Below are 20154 nucleotides of genomic sequence, written 5' to 3'. Positions count from 1 at the left end.
TATTTCAGAGAGGAAGGGAGAGATAGAGATAGAAACATCAATGATGAGAGAGAATCATTGATCAGCTGCCTCCTGCACTCCCCACACTGGGGACCAAGCCCGCAACCTGGGCATGTGCCCTGACCAGGAATTGAACCATGACCTCCAGGTTCACAGGTCAACACTCAACCATTGGGCCATGCTGGCCGGGCCGGAATTCTTTTTATTCTCAATATACTAGGTGTGAAGGAAAACACGCCACTGGGGGCATTCAGCAGGACTCTGGGTCCTCTTTTGGGAGAATTAACCAGGGATCGTAGCCTGAGTTCCCTTTCTTGGTCAGGAGATACTTTCTCATAGAAATGTTTTAAATGGAGGTGCAAGCCGTGTATTGTAAAATTCACCCTATTGGAGTGTACAATGTGGCGGTTTGGGGTATACAGTGGGGCCTTGACTTACAAGTGTCCCGACTAACGAGTTTTTTGAGATACCAGCTGTCTCTCTGCCGATTTTTTTGCATTGAGTTGATAGAGTAATTTGAGTTAACGAGCTCCTTAACGAGCTCGGTCTCAGAACGAATTAAACTCGTAAGTCAAGGCCCCACTGTATTCACAAAGCTGTGCAGCCATCCCTACTATCTAACCCTCAAGCATTCCCCTCACCCCCAGGAACCGTGTGCCCATCCGGTCCCTCCCACCCTCCTTCCTCAGCCCCTGGAAACCACAGATCTACCTTCGGCCTCTGTGATCTGCCTACTGTGGACATTTCCTGTGAAAGGAATCACACGGCACATGGCTTTTTGTGTCTCACTTCTTTCACCGAGCATGAGCCTTCACGCTCCAGCCACGCGGTACCCCGTGCCAGCACTCCAGGCCTTGCGATGGCCGAGTAACATTCCATCATGTGGCGTTACAGCCTGAATTCTGTCTCCCCCAAATTAACACGTCGAAGCCCTCGCCACTAATGCCTCAGAACGTGGCTGTGTTTGGAGCGAGGGCGTTTAAAGAGGCAACGAAGCTGTGTGTGTGGTGGTGCCTCAGACTCACCTCTCTGGAAACTCTTTTCGATCTCAATGCTCCACTTGCCGAACTCCATCCGGATTCTGGTGAACAGCCGACTGTTGTCGCCCCACACAGATTCCTCCCCCTCTACTAAAGCTTGGATGTCCTGATTAAATGTATTGATTTTCTGTGAAGAGGATGCATGAGTGGAGCTATGTCAGATGCTAGCATGGCGGGATCTGGAGATGATACGCGTGCTGAGGGGCAAGGCATTCCTGCTGCCTACGGGCCACTCTGGGGAATGGGCACCAGCCCCCCCCCCCCCACTCTTCCCTTAAGGCCTTCGGGGTCTTGGGTGAGTCCCATGATGAGGAATCAAGGAGCAATGTGACCCTCCAACCTCCACCCTCTACCTCCCTGCTCCTCATCCCTCAAACCCGGCCCCTATCTGGTGCTCAGTGGACAGAAAAGAAAGAAGCGCATAAAGCACGCGGCCCCTTTCATATACTCAGGGTGTGACCCTTCAGCGCGATGCCACGGCGCTACTCACGTCAATCAGAAAGAACATCTTCTCAGTTTCTTCTTCCGGGATGTCCATGCCAAACTTCTGCAGCTGCTCTGTTATACTCTGCTGGTTCTCCTTTATTTGATTTTCTAACAGGGGCAGAGATTTCTGGGGAAAGTAGGAAGAAAGTCATGGAAATACAGCAATGTGAACCGGGAATGAAAAGATGGCCCAGGCCTCCCTCTGCGAGGTGCGGGGCAGCTGAGCAGTGCATCTGACTTCCCGGCTTCCTCTAGAACAGCGGTTCTCAACCTGTGGGTCGTGACCCCTTTGGCGGTCGAACGACCCTTTCACAGGGGTCGCCTAAGACCATCCTGCATATCAGATATTTACATGACGATTCAAAACAGTAGCAACATTACAGTTATGAAGCAGCAACGAAAATAATTTTATGGTTGGGGGTCACCACAATATGAGGAACTGTATTTAAAGGGCCAGAAGGTTGAGAACCACTGCTCTAGAAGGACTCTCCTGCCTGGAGAGAGGGCACTGCTTCCCACCCGGGCTTGCCCACCCTCCCGCTCCCCTGCAAATAGCCTTGGCCATGCCAGGCGACCCCTTGGCATGGCTCCTGGGCCCTGGAAAAGCAAATTGTCTAGTGGGTTCGGAAAAAGTGCAGCTGCAACAATTTGAGATTTAGCTACTTTCATGCTGCTGTGCAAGACGGAAAGTGATCAGGCCCTTGTGTCTCTAGTAACAATCATAAGGTGGAGTGCACGTGCCGGCTCAGCCTTCCACGGCGAGCATCTAAAGACGCCGGCTAACATGTCACACGCAGCCTGTAAACGTATCAGTGAGCTGGCAGGTGTTCACAGACACCCAGCAGCCAAAGCCAGCTGACAGTGGGCGCCCACGGATGCCAGAGGGGAGCCGCAGTGAGGCTCGATTTGGCCTCAAGGGCATTTGTGAGAGAGAAAGCTTGAACTCGCCTGACGTGATGCTGAGGCGAAGGAGAAATCCCTGGGGGCTTGCTCCAGGCAGGAACCTAAGGGACGAGCACCTTCTTTCTAGATAAACCCGGGGTCCTGACATGATGCCCTCATCATAGCAGGAGGCACAGCCTGCCTGCCAGCCCATTCCTGGGGGACTGCGTGCCACCCCTGGACTCTGTGCCGAGTGGAGGGGAAGAGAAAACCTCCATGGAGAGTCTGTACCCACAGCCAGCACTCAGACAGGTTTGTTCCCCAACTTCACACTTGCTGAGGGGTCCCCAAACCTCCAGCTAAGAAGCCAACATGGTTCAAGCTAGAAGCAAACGCTGCCTCTCCCCGAAGAGCCCCATTGAACCCAGGGTTCTGCAAATCCCCACAGACCAAGTTCCAAGAAACTCAGGCTCCCAGTCCAAATTCCCGCCCAAGGCCCTGTGGGAACGGCCCGCAGAACCATCTGATTCTGGAACCATGGAGTTCAAGGCACAACAGAAATACCTGCAAAGGCATCTTTTAAAAGGATCGAAAATGGGAAAGAGCAAGAGACTGTGCGGACAGATTGGAAAAGCAGCAGAGAAATGTTAAGAAATGAAACAGGCCGAACTGGTGTGGCTCAGTGGATGGAGCGTCGGCCTGCGGACTGAAGGGTCCCAGGTTCGATTCCGGTCAAGGGCATGTACCTTGGTTGCGGGCACATCCCCAGTAGGGGGCGTGCAGGAGGCAGCTGATCGATCTCTCTCATCGATGTTTCTAACTCTCTATCCCTCTCCCTTCTTCTCTATAAAAAATCAATAAAATGTTTAAAAAAAAAAAAAAAGAAAGAAATGAAACAGGATCATTACAATTACCAAGGCAGGCTGACAGTGGCAGGCGGTGAGAAAGGAAGAGTTAGAACAGTGCTCAGAAGGTCTTGATTTTTAATTCGACCAAGTGGACACTGTCAGCATCCCTCTCACTGTGTGGTCCTCTGACAAGCGCCATGCATGCCCCGGGCCCTCTCTAGAAACGGGGGGTTTCAGGCCACACTCCAGACCCGCTGAGCCTGGGCCTGCGTTCCGTGTGCTCGCTGCCGGTCCAGCTTGCTGTTAGTAGGATTCTACCCAGAGAACAGACAGCCCTCCCTGTGCTTACACTGATGTGTGCGATGAGCTCATTGGTCAGTCTTTCTGCCAGGCAGGGGATGGTGGCCTTTCCCTCCTCCAGGAGATCCCTGCAAGAGAAGACGGCACGCACACCCACCTTAGTGTAGCCACAGAAGGCTTTGTGCGGCTGCCTGCGGAAGTCATGGCAAATCCAGTAACTCCCTGCTATTGGTAGGTGCCCCGCCAATGTTCAGAATTGGATCGTATAGAAGGATGACTGCATTCTAGTCAATTCAGATCATTCAAAAGTAGTATAGAATGACCCCTTCCAGCTGATGTGTGAAATGTGTCTTTACAAAAATACAGCCACCAACAGATATGTTTTCATCACACACACACACTTCTGTGTGTACCACACATGTAAATATACATAGTGCATATCGGTAGAGGACTTCATTATATTGACCTGTATTTACATAGGTGTGAGGGTGAACATGGAACCAGGGGACACGGCTTCCCCGAGACGAGGACTGAAACCACGGCTGCTCGGGCGAAGGAAGCCAAGCCCTCCTCTCACTCAGTCCAACTCCGAGTTCCCAGGGTGAGTTACGACAGGGTTCTGACATTGCACAAAGCTTGGCAGGATAAAAGGCAGGAAAGCATGAGTCGACATACCTATTAGTGAGATTACACACAAGCTCAAGTTCTCTTTCCACACCTGTCCATTGTCTAGTTGTCGTAAAATACACATCTCATAAAATTTACCGTTTTAATTATTGCTAAGTACACAGCTCAGGGGTATTAAGCACATCGACGCTGTTGTGCAACCATCACCACCATCCAGGTCCTGAATGTTCCATCTTCTCAAACTGAAACCCTGTCCCCGTTGAACACTAACTCCCCACCCCCCAGCTCCAGGCCCTGGCTCCCACTATCCTACACTCTGTCTCCATGACTACGACCACTCTCGGGACCTTATGTAAATCACACAGTGACCAGCTTATTTCACTTAGTATACTGTTCTCAAGGTTCATCCATGTTGTAGCAGGTGTCAGAATGTCCTTCTTTCTTAAGGCTAATATTCCATCGTATGAATAGATCACATTTTGTTTACCCATTCATCCGTCAATAGATACTTGAGTTGTTTCATCTTTCGGCCTTTGTGACCAGTGCTGCTGTGCTCAGAGGTGTGTGAATAGCTGTTTACACACCTGTCAATTCTGAACAAGACTCTCCACAGGCTTCTGGGAGAATTGATCGTAATGATATTAACAATGTGCATGGGGCTCCACCTGCATACACAGGTGTGCACACAAGGGCCTCAACCTCCCATAAGCACCTTTTCATTGACATCTTTTTGGCCTGGTACCAAAGCGCCCTGCAGAGACTGTGCCGGAAGGCTCCCTGCCCCGGGGACAGAGCCAGGCTCCTCCCTTCCCGCCAACTCTGCATCTTCTCAGTAATTTAAATCTGAATAATTTATCAATCTCTTCCTTTATAAAAAATTCTTGTCTTTGGCCTTAGAGTTAGAAAGATCTCTAATATAGGATTCTAAACTCTCCATCTATAAGCTTCAACCAGTATTTATTTTGGTGTAATGTGAATGTTCAGGGCACAAAGTTTAACTTTTCCCCCCAAACATTCAATGATTTTTTCAGTGCCACTGATTAATCATCAAAATGACATGGCCCATGGATTTGAAATGCCACATTTATCATCTATCCAATACATGTACCCAGGTCTATTTTTGGACTTTCTACTTTTTTCCTATTTGTTGTATTTATGCTTTTATTCTGGTTTCAGCACCATACTACTTAAATTATTGTAGCAAGTTCACTCCTTAATTTGATTTTTTTACAAGTTTGTGGGGTTTTTCTTTTTTGTTTTGTTTGCCATGCATGTGAATTCCTCCATCTTTCTCCCAGGAAAATGCCACAGTCACTCTCAGGATCAAACACTCACACATCGACCCCAATGTCCGCTTTTGGAAGAGGTGGTTTTCCCCGGGGAGGACAGAGGTCCTTGGTTAGGTTTGACCTTGGGAAAGCAGAGCCGGGCGTACCTGAAATACGGATGGTCCTCGAAGAAGGCCCTCTCTCTCTGCAGGGCCTTGGACAGGCTCATCTGGTACTGGATGTCCTGTTGGCCCCGGCACTTGACGATCATGTAGCCCTTCTTCAGGTGGTAGACGAGGTTTCGCACCACGTCAACGACCTTGTCTTCCGTGCCTCTGTCCACCAGGTCGGGCTTTGTCAGGATCCCTGTGAACCGGAGACTTTCAATTAGGGGACACTCACAGCTCCGCTGGAGCAAGGAGTGGTCAGCTCACCACCTGGGGGAGGAGAGCCTCCTGGCCACCAGTTTCCTCCCAACCTTGCTTGGGGGCAGACCATAGGGCTTGCAGAGCCCAGGTGCAATGCACGGAACTTTCCATCTTCCCCGTCTGACACTGTCCCCATTAAACACTAACTCCCCATTCCCCCCTCCCAGCCCCTGGCACCCTCCATTCTGCTTTCTATCTCTATGAACCTGACTCCTCTAGGGACCCAATAAATGTGTTATTTGGCAAAATATTTTCAAGGTTCATCCCTGTTGTGGCATGTGTCACATGTCCTTCCTTTTTTCCCACCCTCAAATTCACTGTTAACTGACATAACTGCTTTCAGGTTTTGCCCCACTCCCTGAACTCACCAGGCCTTTTGTAAGCAGGCAGACAAGGGTTATGAGCCCACTTGTGGCCAACAAGAATCCACGTGACCCGCGCCATCGGGACTCAGTGGGCACCAAACCTGACACCTTAGCAGTCTCATCTGCTGGGTGCAGCCCCCCTCCCCACCCGGCATGTGTGCCAACAAACACCCATTTGGATTCAAGGGATGCTTTCCCACTATCAGACCCCCTACCATTTGTCGGTTCGTCCCTCTTCTTACCTATGGTCCTGTCTCCATCGGGGTCCACCTCCTGAGCCATGCTCAGCGCCTCTGTGGTGGCGATGTCCACGTTACTGGGCACCACCACCAACATGATGGTCTGTTGCCTCAGGATGTACTTCTTGATGAGTGCTGTAATCTGTAAGGAAATGAGAGGATGTGAGAGTTGAGATAGGTCCTTGGAGTCCCAGGGGTATCCTCCCCTCAACACAAGCCTAGTAGCTCTTCCCGAGCCAGAGTTATGAGGAGAAAGAGCTCTGGGATCAGGGAAAACCAAGGTTTCTGCTCATTAACCATCTCCTAAAACCTCAAATCTGATGGTCACAAAAAAACAAGATGCTACAAGAATTGCTCAAGTCTTGCCTAAGTCATTAATCCACAGGGTGAGAGTCATTGATAGGGAAATATCATTATATTGTTTCTGGTGCTCTCTCTTCCCACGTAAGATCCTTCTCTAATACATGCCAGTTTAGATATGCCACAAAATGTGACTATACCTAAAAATGCATCACCATAAAAAACATAAAACATAGAAAACATATTTCCAATTTTGCCTGTTTGCCTCACTCTCTCCAGAGAAGCCTCTACCTGACTTGGTGGAGAAAACTGCAGCCTTCATGCGCTCTAAATTCCCTACTCATACCTCCTAATATCCAACCCTCAGCCTCAGTCCTGAATTCTCTATTGCTCTAATGAAGCCTCCCTCCCCCCCAGACCAAGGTCAAGATGAAGCCTGAAGTTTCACCTGACGTCCGATGTCAGCTGGCTGATTGCCCACAGCCACCCTGGTGATGCCAGGAAGGTCTATCAGGGTCAGATCTGGCACATGAGGGGAGCTGACCTCCAGATTAATTAGCTCTTGACTGATTCCCACACCTTCCCCAGCAATGACATTCTGGGCTAGAGAAGAAGAAAAAAAAGAAAAACCAAATAGCACTTAGGATGAAAGTTACCCATTACAGCAAATCCTCTGAAGGCAACACCTACCAGTCACTTTTCTACCTTCTCCAAGTGACTGAAACTTAAGTATGTGACATGCTAGGAAGAAATTAAAGTCAATAAGGAAAAGTTATCTATTCATCTCAATCACAGTTAGCAGCAACTAACTGTGTTACTCCTTTGTCTTTATCAACTTCTAGTCTGATTTCTCCCTTTGGATGTTTCAAATTAGTCAAATGGTCTCTGTGGTTTACATTTACTGAGATCTTCCATAAATTAGTCTAAACAAGGATTCTGTAAATACATCTATTCTGCTCCTGGAGGAAAAGGCCCACCCAGATTCCTCTTCCATCAGGTCTGCTGAGTGGGGAAGCCCTTAAATAAAAAAGACTCAGTATTTGGAGACAAGCTTTCCATTTTAAAATTCACATCATCCTCAGATACTTAACGTGTATACTAAGCAATACAGTACTGAGGTCAGAATCTGCTCAAAAGCACTGTCTTAATGAGGGAAAAGAAGATAAAATACGAGAGAGCTGGGGCCTGATGAGCAGGAGGGAGAGAGGGATGGATGGTTCCCAAGGGTGCCAGGCGGACCCAGAAAGGAGAGAGTGGGAACATGGACAGGCAGACCCCACCCACTTCACCTGGTTTGACCTGACATCCAAATAGGTGAGGATGAATGAATATGGGGTACTTACCTTTCCTGATTTCCTGTTCTACCTCCAAAGCAGTTGAAAGGTTAATCTCCAGGTCCCGGTAAGTGACTTTGCCTTTCCACTCATCATCATGCCTAAGTTTTCTCAGCTTCAGCACCAAGGGACATCTTGTAACAATACCTAGGAATCCAGGAGCATATCAGTTCCATACTCTGCTCTTAAAAGTCCTATATGGTGGCCTTGGATCAATGGCCCTCAAAGTTTCATATAACCTTGGAGACTGTTCACACTGCTAATGTTCTGGTCTCACCCTCTGATACTCTGATGCATGACGTCTGTGATAGCCTCAGCAATATGCACTTAGAATATACATCTGAGGTGATTTTTGGCTCCCCAATGCTTGAAAGCCTCTATTTTAAGTATCTTGCTTCATCCCAGTGTTTTGTCCCCAACTCAGGTGGTAAATAACAAACTTATGCAAACATCCTCCATTATCCCCTAATATACACACTACTTCTGTCAGAAAGGCATCTATCCAGAAAGACCAAGACCAAAGATGGTCTATCCATCTTCCATATCCAGAGCATGTCAAGACCCATTTCAGGTCTGTCTGTGTCCATGAGCCCTCACTGATATCCTTGGTCTTGTAGCTCAAACAGCACCAATGATCAGAGAACCAATCTTTGCCTCTCGGATGGAGGGTCAGCTCTGGGGAAGGGGCTCAGGAAAGACACCCACATGCACAGAATTCTGGGCTGGAGACTCATATGCACTTACTCAAGACCTTCCACACAGTGCAGGTTATGTATAAACCACAAAGAATTGTGCAGTGAGTGGGTATTATGGACTGAATGGTGCCCCCCTCAAAATTTACATGTTGAAACCCCAACCTCCAATGTGACTGTATTTGAAGAGAGGACCCTCCTTTAAAGAGGTGATTAAGGTTAAATAAGATCCTAAGGGTGGGTCACTAACCAATATGACTGGCATCCTTCTAAAAAGAGGAAGAGACACCACACGTGTGTACACACAGAGAAAAGGCCATGTGAGGACTCAGCGAGAAGATGGTCATTTGCACTAGGAGAGAAGCCTTGGGAGAAACCAAGCCTGTTGACACCTTGATTTTGAACTTCTAGCCTCCAGAATTGTGAGAAACAAATTTCTATTGTTTAAGCCACTCAGCCCATGGTAGTTTGTTATGGCAGCTGCGGCCTATGGATAGAGAGGGTAAGTTCTTACCGCTGCCTCTGGGGAGGGAGACACCAGACAGCGCCTCCAGCACGGAGCTCTTGCCCGAGCTCTGGTCCCCGATGACGGCGATGGCGGGCAGGGCCAGGTCCTGCTCCACGCCCAGGGCCCGCAGGGAGTCGATGAGGTCGATGCAGGGGCGCACCTTCTCCTCGTACTGGCTGCACAGGCTATTCTCCAACGTCTAGCAAAAGCAGAATCAGAGAATTCTGTCATGGCTTGCAGGTCATGCTCCATCAAAGATGGACAACTTCAACTTGCCTAATATACAGGTTATTCAAGTTACCAAAAGAGAGTGGGAGAGGAACAGGAAAAAAAGAAAAAGAAATGATAGATTAACATTTTCCCAAACTTGATGAAAACTATTAACCCAAAGGTCCAAGAAACTCAATGAACCTCAAGCACAAGAAACTATTGTGAACTACATCAATCTAGTCCAATTGCTCAAACACAGCGATATTGAGAAAATGGTTAAAGCAGTCAGAGAATGACATGTTACGTAGAGAAGGAACACAGGTGAGATTTCAGCAGACTTCTCGTCAGAAATCATGCAAGTGAGAAGACAGTGGAACAGCACTTTTAAAATACTGAATATGCCTTTTAAAAATGAAAGTGAAATAAAGACTCTTTCAGATATACCACAAGTGAACAAATTCATCACAAGCAGACCTGCATCACAGGAAATGTTAAATTCCTCCCAGAAGAAGGAAAATGGCACTGGATGGGAATCTTAATCTACACAAAAGGAATCTACACTAGAAACGGTAACTACTATACTTTTTTAATTACTTAAATACATTTAAAAGATATCTGACTGAACAAAAAGGGTTTATGATATAGGTAAAGTCAAAATTCATGACAAAAATAGCATGAAGGCCAGGAGGGGAGACATGAGAGCATACTATCGTCAGGTTCTTATATTAGACATGAAATAGTATAATATTCCTTGAAGGTAGACTTGGTAAGTTAATAATGTTTAATAGAGACACTCAGGCAGTTCTATGTAATAAGCAACAAAGAAGGTAAAATAGAATCATAAAAAATATTTGATGAACTTAAAAGAAGGCAGAAAAAGAAGAAATGAAGAACAGATAGGGTAAATAGAAAATAAATAGCAAAATGATCTTCTCAAAACCAATTTTTAATACTAACAATCACAATAAATATAAATGGTCTAAGTTAGCCGTGGGCAAACTACGGCCCGCGGGCCGGATCCGGCCCATTTGAAATGAATAAAACTAAAAAAAAAAAAAAAGACCGTACCCTTTTATGTAATGATGTTTACTTTGAATTTATATTAGTTCACACAAACACTCCATCCATGCTTTTGTTCCGGCCCTCCGGTCCAGTTTAAGAACCCATTGTGGCCCTCGAGTCAAAAAGTTTGCCCACCCCTGGTCTAAATACTCATAGAACAGTCAAAATGACTTTGAAAATGAAGAACAAAATTGGAGGGCTAACATTACTATATTTCAATAATTGTTATAAAGCTTCAGTAACCCAAACAATCTAATCTAATAAAAGAGAAACATGCAAATTGACCGCACCTCTGCTACGCCCCAAGCCACGCCCACCAGCCAATCAGAGTGACTATATGCAAATTAACCCAACCAAGATGGCAGCAGGCAGCCACGGAGCTGGAGCAAGCAGGAGGCTTGGTTGCCCCAGCGATGGAGGAAGCCAAGCTTCCTGCCTGCCCTGGCCGGCTGTGGCCTCCGCTCAAGGCAACAAAGTTTCAATTATAGAAGATAAATAAATCCCAGATACCTGCTTCCAGCCAGCCTCCACTGGGAGCTTGGGTGGCTGGGGGCTCTGGCCAGCCTGCAAACAGCCATCAACCCCTCACCCAGGATGGCCAGGCAACCCAGCAGGACCTCCCTCCCTGAAGTGGGTGTGGCCAGCCTGAAAACAGCCCTCAGGCCCTCACCCAGGCTGGCCAGGCACCCCAGCGGGACCCCCACCCTGATCCGGGACACCCTTCAAGGCAAACCAGCCTGCCCCCACCCATGCACCAGGCCTCTATCCTATATAATAAAAGGGTAATATGCAAATTGACCCTAACAGCAGAAAGACTGGGAATGACTGATCACTATGACACACACTGACCACCAGGGGGCAGACGCTCAATGCAGGAGCTGCTCTCTGGTGGTCAGTGCGCTCCCACATGGGGGAGCTCTGCTCAGCCACAAGCCAGGCTGACGGCTGCCAGTACAGCGGTGGTGGTGGGAGCCTCTCCCTCCTCCTCAGCAACGCTAAGGATGTCTGACTACAGCTTAGGCCTGCTCCCTGCTGGCAAGTGGACATCCCCTGAGGGCTCCCAGGCTGCCAGAGGGATGTCTGACTGCCAGCTTAGGCCCAACCCCCCGGGAGCGGGCCTAAGCCAGCAGGTGGACATCTCCCGAGGGGTCCCACACTGCGAGAGGGCACAGGCCAGGCTGGGGGACCCCCCCCCAGTGTACAAATTTTTGTGCACCAGGCCTCTAGTGTAATCTATAATAATAAAAGCGTAATATGCAAATCAACTGAACGACCGAACAGCAGAACGACCATCTGGACAACCACACTATGACACCCACTGGCGCCACCAGACAAGGCGGGTGTGATGCAATTGGTTGGGGGTCCAGCCATCACCCCATGATCGCCTTGCAGAGGGAGGCCCAGGCCACCGACCGGCAGGCTGCGGTGGGTGGGTGGGGCCTCCCTCTGTGGGACATGATAGATTGCCCCAAAGAGGGAGGCCCAGGCTACCCGAGGCGGCACTGTGGCGGGTGGGCAGGGCCTCCCTCTGTGGGGGCGATCCATTGTGGAGCCCTGGCTGGGTGGGCAGGGCCTACGTCTTTGGGGTGATCAATCATGGGGTTCCAGGACTGTGAGAGGGCAGAGGCCAGGCGGAGGGAACCCCCTCCCAGTGCACGAATTTCGTGCACCAGGCCTCTAGTACTGGTATAAAAATGGAGAAAGAAATTGAGAGAACACATACATTTCCAGAAATAAACTGACACATATATGAATAACTGATTTTTGACAATAGTGTAAGAACTATGCAGTGGAAAAAGGATAAGCTTTTCAACAAACAGTATTGGGATAATCTAATTATCAGCATGCAAAAAAAAAAAAAAACAACAACAACACACACCACCTAATATCTATCACACCATATACAAGCATTAGCTCACAATGGGTCATAAACCTAAATGCAAAACTTAAAACTACAGAAGTTCTAGAAGAAAACATAGCAGAAAATCTCTGTGACTGTGGATCAGGCTATGGTTTCTTAGGTATGGTCCCAAAAGCAGAATCCATAAAAGAAACCAACTGACAAATTCAACTTCATCAAAATGAAAACATTGGATGTTTAAAAGAGGCTGTTAAGAGAATGAAAAACAAGATACAGTCTGGGAGAAAATGTTTGCAAAGCATATATCTGACAAAGGACTTGTACCCAGAATTACAAAGAACTCTCAAAACTCAACAATGAGAAAACCACCCAATTAAGAAAAAGAAATTAATTTTATCTTTTCCTTTTTAATTCCTATTTTTGGATGTGTTTTATAATATACATAAATTTTACTAGAATATTTCCTTTACATCGTGGTAAGAAGCAACTTATATTTTGGGCCAGACAAGTCTATGTGGTGGGGGGCTATCCTGTATTCTAGTATTATAGGAGATTTAGCAGAATCCCAGGCCTCTATTCACTATTCTCCATGAGTTGTTTTTTGGGTTTTTGTTTTTTTTAATGATTCAAAAATTTTTAAGTATATTTTACTAGAGGCCCGGTGCACGAAATTCATGCACTCAGGGGGGTACCCTCAGCCCGGCCTGCGCCCTCTAGCAGTCTAGGACCCCTCACTACTTACCGCCCACCTGCTCGCTGCACTCTACTTGCTGCTTCTTAGCGTTGCCATGGAAGCGGGAGAGGCTCCCACCACCACAGCTGCGCTCGCCAGTTGTGAGCCTGGCTTCTGACTGAGCGGCGTTCCCTCTGTGGTAGCTCACTGACCACCAGGGGTAAGCTCCTGGGTTGAGCATCTTCCCTCTGGTGGGAAATATGCATCATAGCGACTGGTCATTCTGGTCGTTTTGCCATAATGGTCATTTAGGCTTTTATTATATAGACTAGAGGCCCGGTGCACAAATTCATGCACCAGTGGGGTCCCTTGGCCTGGTCTGAGGGATTGGGCCGAAACCTGCTCTCCGACATTCCCCAAGGGTTTCCGGATTGTGAGAAGGTACAGGCCAGGCTGACGACGCCACTGGTGCACAATAGGGGCTGGGGAGGGATGCAGGAGGTTGGCCACCTGGGAAGGGACCGAGGGAGTGCTCCAGGGCATGTCCGGCCCATCTCGCTCAGTCCCGATCGGCCAAACCCCAGCAGCAAGCTAACCTACCAGTCAACTGTCTCCCCCTGGTGGTCAGTGCACATCATAGCGAGCGGTTGAGTGGCCTTAGCATATCATTAGCATATCATGCTTTAATTGGTTAAATGGACAACCAGATGACTGGACACTTAGCATATTAGACTTTTATTATATAGGATTGATTTTTACAGAAAGGGAGAGGGAGAGTTAGAATCAATGAGAGAGAAACATTGATCAGCTGCCTCCTGCACAATCCCTACTGGGGATTGAGCCCGCAACCAAGGTACATTCCCTTGACTGGAATTGAACCTGGGATCCTTTAGTCCGCAGGCCAACGCTCTATCCACAGAGTGAAACCGGTTAGGGCCTCCATGAGTTTTGACAACCAAAATGTCTCCAGACTTTGCAACATGTTCCAAGATGCAAATTTGCCTCGGGTTGCAAACCACTGCCTTACAGAATATGCATGAGTTCAAAACTTCATATATGGGAATACTGACAAATTCAGTAGAAAAGGGGGTACACACTGGCAAGGACTCCCTCAACTAACCTTGAGTGGGGCTCTATTGAGCCCTCTCCTCAGCCTGCTGCTAAGCCAGTTCATCCAGAATCCCTCACCTTGGATAGCTAATCAAGCCCCTCCCCCTCCCCCACCCCTCAATCTTAGCATTTTTCCCTCCTCTCTCCACCCTGCCCGCTGGCTATAAACCCCAGTTGTACTTATATTCCACACTGAGCTCAATCTCTCTCCTCCGTTGCAATAGTCTTGAATAAAATCTTCTTTGCTATTTTTTTAAGTATCTAGTGCAATTTTTCTCCATAACAACACTTAAGAAAGCAGAACACCCTGCCACAGGGAAAGTCCATGTATCCATGAGTAGCCTCAGTATCCAACCCGCTTATAGCTTCTTTTGGTTTTCATTTTTTTTATCATCCCTTCACAAGAGTGTATAAAAGATGAATAATTAGCAAATGCACATGTGCCAACCACCTGGGTTAAGAAAACACATATTCTCAGGACTTAAGACACTCCGTACACCCCTCCCCAATCACCTCCCTCCTATTGCTCCTTCACCCCTCAGAAGGTCCTTCTACCCTGAGGCTTGTGATAACCACCTATCTGCTCTTCTTCATCGCTGTACCACCGAACCATCTTTCCCTGAACACCACATTGCTTACTGTTGCTTGTTTTGGAACTTTACATAAATGAGATCACACTGTTCATTTCTTCTATGACGTGATTCTTTGGCTCACCACTGTTTTTTAGACGCAGCTATCTGGATGTCTGGAAACCTAGTTCATTCATTTTCACCGCTATATCCTAGTAGAATTCTGCTGCATACGCATACCACAATCACACATGGGCACCTGTGTTGGTTCTGGGTTTTGCTATTTATAAACAAGGCTGTTAGAAGCACGGCTCCCAGGGGGAATGGGCAAGAGTTTGCATAGTGGTTTTCAAACGTAAACCTGAAGTAGAATCATCTGGAGGGCTTGTTAAAGGCCCTCTCCTGGAGTTTTAGTTTTCTAGGTCCAGGGGAGGGGTGTGTGTGGGTGTGAACATTTGCATTTCAAATATCATCCGCAGAGTAGCATCCCAGGCGATGCTGATTTCACTGATTTGGGGACCACACTTTGAGAACCAAGATCAGTGCCTAGAAGTAGAATTGCCAGATCACCAGACACACTGTTCAACTTGCCTGGAAGAGGTCAGGCTACTTCCAACCAGGTGGGTGTGAGCTGTGCGAATTCTTACTGCCCCCTACACCACCAGTTAGAGCCAGGCCCAAGACAGTTATACAGTAGGTCCTCGGATTACGTCGGAGATCCGTTCCTACGGTGCAACCGTAGTCGGAACCCACCTACGTAAGCACCTACGTCACTCACATGGAGCACATCCACAGCAGTGATGAAGTGAAACAGTAAAAAAATTTAAAAGATAACAATTCCTGACCTTTACTTGTGGTAAATAATAAAAAAACATAAAGCTCATATGTACATACGTCAAAATGACAGAACTTTTTTTTAAATAAATAAATGAGATGGTGACGTAACAACGAAACAACGTACGTCAAGTCTGACGTAACCCGAGGATTGTCTGTATTAGGGTGCAAAGATGGGCGGGCCTTTTTATTTTCCTATGTCCTTCAACATGGTTTTTAATATTGTTTAAGATACTGATAACACTGATCATGAAAATGGAGTCAGCTTGAAAGGAGCTGATCCGTGGCTTGAAAACACGTACTAGCAAGAAAAGGAGCTTTTTCTAAGTGCCCAAGCTACCTGCATTCACTCCTCTCAACAGCCACCTGAAGTAAATACTATTCTTATGCCCTTTAAAGATGGAAAACCAGGCACATAAAGGGAGGAATAACCCGAAGATCACGCAGCTGAAAGTGTCAGTGTTGGGATCAAATGTAGGCCAACTGATTCCAGAAGCTAAATTTGGTTCCCAACAAAAATCTGTCTTGATTCTGGGGAAACAGACACCAACATGGCTGCCCTGTGAGGGAATGTCATGCTGACACCTCAGAGGGTTGCAGTTTGAGACTGAATCATGACGTGAGCAACTGGTAACACAGGGTTCCTAGCGCCCAGGGCCCAGGCCAAAATTGCACCCTAACCAGCATCAGCTAAGGCAAAAAGTCTACATTCAGTTGCAAGAAGGGCTCAAGCTGTAGGCTCCACATCCTTGTGCGAGCCTCTCCGGCCACTGTGGCATCGCCACGCACGGGCAGCTCTGAAATGGACATGGCTCACATCCACACGGAGAGTGATTTCCAGGCAGCAACTTACTGTCTCCAGATTTCCCTCCGGCGTAACAGCATCTCCATTTGGTAAGGGATGACTGGATGCAAGGGTGGAGTCAGGAGTTGCTGTTTCCATGTTAGAATGAACTGTCTTCTCCCTTAATCGGTTCAGCTTAAAACCAAGCAGATCAGGATGAACACAGTCAGAAGCTGGGTACATTCAATCATGCAGCCAAGCCCACCACTCTACTGACTGAAAAAGAAATGACAGCAGGAGCCGGAGGAAGCAGATGTCCGATGATGACAAAGGCTGCATCCCAGCTCAGTGGTCTACAGAATATGCTTCTAGACCCCAAAAGATTTTTTTAAACTAGATATTTCCTGTCATAATTTTAGGTTGAACATCAAACGTTTTTTTCACCACGCCTGGCTGAAAAAACACTCAGTGGTTGAGTGTTGACCTATGCACCAGAGGTCATAGGTTTGATTCCCAGTCAGGGCACATGGGCACATACCAGGGTTTGGGCTCAATCCCCAGCAGGGGGCGTGCAGGAGGCAGCCAATCAATGATTCTCATCATTGATGGTTCTCTCTCTCTCTCCCTCTCCTTTACTCCTCTCTCTAAAATTTAATAAAAACATATTAAAATTTTTTTTCTCACCATAAACTTAGATAGTGGCAAAGAATGAAATTTATGATGTATTTTTTAAGTTTGCATTTAAAAATAAAATTATCGTAGAATTCATTCTAAAAAAAATAGAACTCATTCTAATGCAGCTGAAGGAATCTAATTATGGTAATTTGATACCCAAACCTATCGTTAAAAAAAATATTAACTCCAAGTCATTTATTCTTGATCCCTGACTTCATATTTTCATTCCATTTCTTCCACATAAGTGTATCTCAATGTTATTCATTTTATTTTTGAAAGTATTTAACTGACTACTTTATACTTGCCTGCACACAATAAATATATATGCATATATTTGAAATTCATTTGAAAAATTTTCTGAGACCACAAGTCTCCAAACACTAAATTTTTTATACAACCAATAATCTTGGATAAAAGTAAATAAAAATATCCTCCTTTGGATTAAAATAAATGTTATAAAAAATATAAAGCACCTACTTACGTCCAATATAACTTCCTTTTCCTTGACGACGTAAAGTTGACAAGTTGGACAGAAAGGCAAAGCTGTTCTCCTACACCACCTTCAAGTCATGGAAAACACACAAATTAGACCAAAACCCTGCACATAAGTGAGAGAACTCATCTAGGTCCTTTCCCATAGCTGCCCATGGTGCAAACACAGAGGGGACAAGAGGGACCCACTTTGAGGCCAATTCGTGGTTCCCTGAATCCTTCTTGTAAATCCTGAATGTTTTAATTCTGAGACGGATGGATAAGGCACAGAACCTTGCTGTAAATTTACTGCCTGAATCACAATTTTTTCTGATCCTCTCTATGCTGCTTCTCTGATCTCCCAAGAGCTATGCAGTCTTTCTCAATATCGGTACAGTCAAAAGGCAAGATTAAAAAACACACACACAAAAGGGAGCCTGGGATGAATTCTTTTTACGGAAAAGTGGGAGAAAGGTGACCAGGAAAGGCGATCAATTTTAGAGTACTACGGGCTTTTGTAATCTGTAAGTGTACCCCTTAACCCCATGCCTTTGGAAAGACTTCTGTGCTCAGGAGGATCTCAGGAATTGTATTTATAAATACATTCCCTTCATGTGTTTTTGTTTGTTTTTCTTGTCATGATTCTCTCTGGCTATGTATGTCTTGTCTGGTTGTTAAGGTGCTCTACGGACAATTGTTCAGTTCAGGAACCACAACTGCATTTATTTGGAGCGTTAGAGATGCCAGAAGGTAATACAATTTAAAAAAAAAATTCGCCCTAGCTGGTTTGGCTCAGTGGATAGTGCCAGCGTCCCAGATTCGATTCCAGCAAGGGCACGTGCGGGCTCGATCCCCAAAAGGGGGCGAGCAGGAGGCAGCTGATCAGTAAGGTCTCCCTCATCATTGATGTTTCTCTCTCCCTCTCCCTTCCTCTCTGAAATCAATAAAAACATGTATTAAAAAAAAATTCCCAATCAGTGAAAGAGCCCCAGCCATTGGGGGTCAGAGTGACTTCCTGCCTCCTACGCATTTCCCTGCCTATAATGTGGTGGTGCTTTTTTGGTTTCCCTTCCCTTGAGGCTGTTGTTTCCTCTGAGGACCGGACAGCCTTGAACTCCAGAGACACCCCTGAGTCAAGTCCGCTGGGCGAGGCGTGTCTCATTGCCAGCCATGGCGACGCAGCGCAAAATGCCAGGACGAGAAAGAGAAACTATGTTGTGCAAAGTTTTTGCAGAAAAGCCGCCGGTTGGCGGGGCTGTTTGGGGTCGGTCTCCCGGGAGCCTCGGCAGCCTGAAGGCGACCCCAGTGTGCTCTGGCCCCGCGAACAACGTCATTCCCATCAGGACTGTTCTTAGCAGCCCCGCAGCGCCCACACCCCGGAACGCCCGTACCGCCCGCCGCCCAGACGCCCCGCTCCGAGCCCGGCTGGCGGGAGGGCCGCGCGCCGGACACCGGACAGCGCTCCACTCACCTGCCTCCTCGCCGCGATGTGCGTGCGTCCCCAAGGCTCCTCCGCTTTATGAAGCCGGTGCTCCGCCCCTCGCTCCCCCCTCCCCCCCCACCGCCGCCTCCTCCTCCGTTCCCCCGGGTCTGGCGGAGAAATGAAACTCCAGGCGCTGGAAGGGCCGGCGAGCCCGAGAGCCCAGAAACGAAACCGATGCGCCTCCTCTGCGTCCAGCCTCCCAGGCTCTCCGAGTGCGTCAACGCCGGCTGGGCCCAGAAACCTGAGGGTTTTTTGTTGGTTTGTTTTAAGTAAGTTTGTATTGATTTTTCATTATTTTTAGAGGGGAAGGGAGAAGGAGGGGGAGAGAGAAACAAGGATGGTTTGCCTCCCGCACGCATGTACGCACGCACCCCCACTGGGGATGGAACCCTCAACTTGGGTATGTGCCCTGACTGGGAGTCCAACCGGCGACCTTTGGGTGCACGGGAGGATGCTCAGCCCACGGAGCAGCAGGGGCCAGGGCACCTCCTGAGTTTCCTCAGGCAGCGCAGAGGTTTCTGGGTGCTGTTTGAGAACTGCTGCTCTAAAAGCCTTGAGTCATAGATAGATAGATAGATAGATAGATAGATAGGCCTTGAGTCCTGCAAAGCTGAACTAGCCTTGAACCTAGAGCAGTGGTTCTCAACCTTAGCTGCACATTAGAATCACCTGGGAATCTTTTTCTGGGAATCTTTTTAAAATCCTAAAATCCTGATTTCTGGGGCCTCATCCTCCAGAAATTCTGTTTCTTTGTTACTAATGTTGTGGGCCCCACCCCATAACAAAGAAACAGAATTTCCGGAGGATGAGGCCCAGAAATTCAGCTTTGTTAGGAAAGGGCTATTTTTGCTCTAGATACTAATTTAGATCCTACCAAAGCTTTGCCTCTAGGGACTCTGATGAATGTCCTGAGTAATCTCCAACATCTTCTTTTCTGGCGGGACAGAGCTTGAATGATTCCCAGTCGGTGTGAGCTTCCTCTATAGGAAGGCAGATTAGTCAAGAGGACCCCAATTCAGACTTACGAAGCTCTTTTGCTGAGCAGCTAGCTGCCTCCTGTCTGAATATCTGGCCCAACAATTGAAACCACCTCTTCCTCAAATTC

The 20154-nt window shown here is 47.5% G+C and overlaps 1 protein-coding gene across 2 annotated transcripts in view; it reads right to left on the bottom strand.

Moving 5' to 3' along the window:
- MX1 (MX dynamin like GTPase 1) overlaps window positions 1-19100 on the bottom strand; it is a 28858-nt gene extending 9758 nt beyond the window's left edge. The window contains exons 1-11 of one of the 2 annotated variants that reach the window (XM_014446771.2): window positions 19038-19100; window positions 17577-17655; window positions 16490-16615; window positions 9324-9516; window positions 8127-8264; window positions 7232-7386; window positions 6487-6625; window positions 5619-5817; window positions 3606-3684; window positions 1531-1653; window positions 1026-1167 (exon numbers count right to left, since the gene is read on the bottom strand). In XM_014446771.2, the coding sequence (XP_014302257.1) occupies window positions 1026-1167; window positions 1531-1653; window positions 3606-3684; window positions 5619-5817; window positions 6487-6625; window positions 7232-7386; window positions 8127-8264; window positions 9324-9516; window positions 16490-16579 (1258 nt within the window). In that variant the 5' untranslated portion in view covers window positions 16580-16615; window positions 17577-17655; window positions 19038-19100. Of the gene's footprint in view, window positions 1-1025; window positions 1168-1530; window positions 1654-3605; window positions 3685-5618; window positions 5818-6486; window positions 6626-7231; window positions 7387-8126; window positions 8265-9323; window positions 9517-16489; window positions 16616-17572; window positions 17656-19037 lie in introns of those variants that run through there. The other variant, XM_006104436.3, reaches the window with a different exon arrangement.
- Between the last annotated feature and the right edge of the window lie 1054 nt (window positions 19101-20154).

Source organism: Myotis lucifugus, unplaced genomic scaffold, assembly GCF_000147115.1.
Source record: "Myotis lucifugus unplaced genomic scaffold, Myoluc2.0 scaffold_571, whole genome shotgun sequence".
Taxonomy (NCBI): Eukaryota; Metazoa; Chordata; class Mammalia; order Chiroptera; family Vespertilionidae; genus Myotis; species Myotis lucifugus.
Note: the sequence above shows the minus strand (reverse complement) of the source record. Positions and strands in the feature narration are given on the sequence as shown.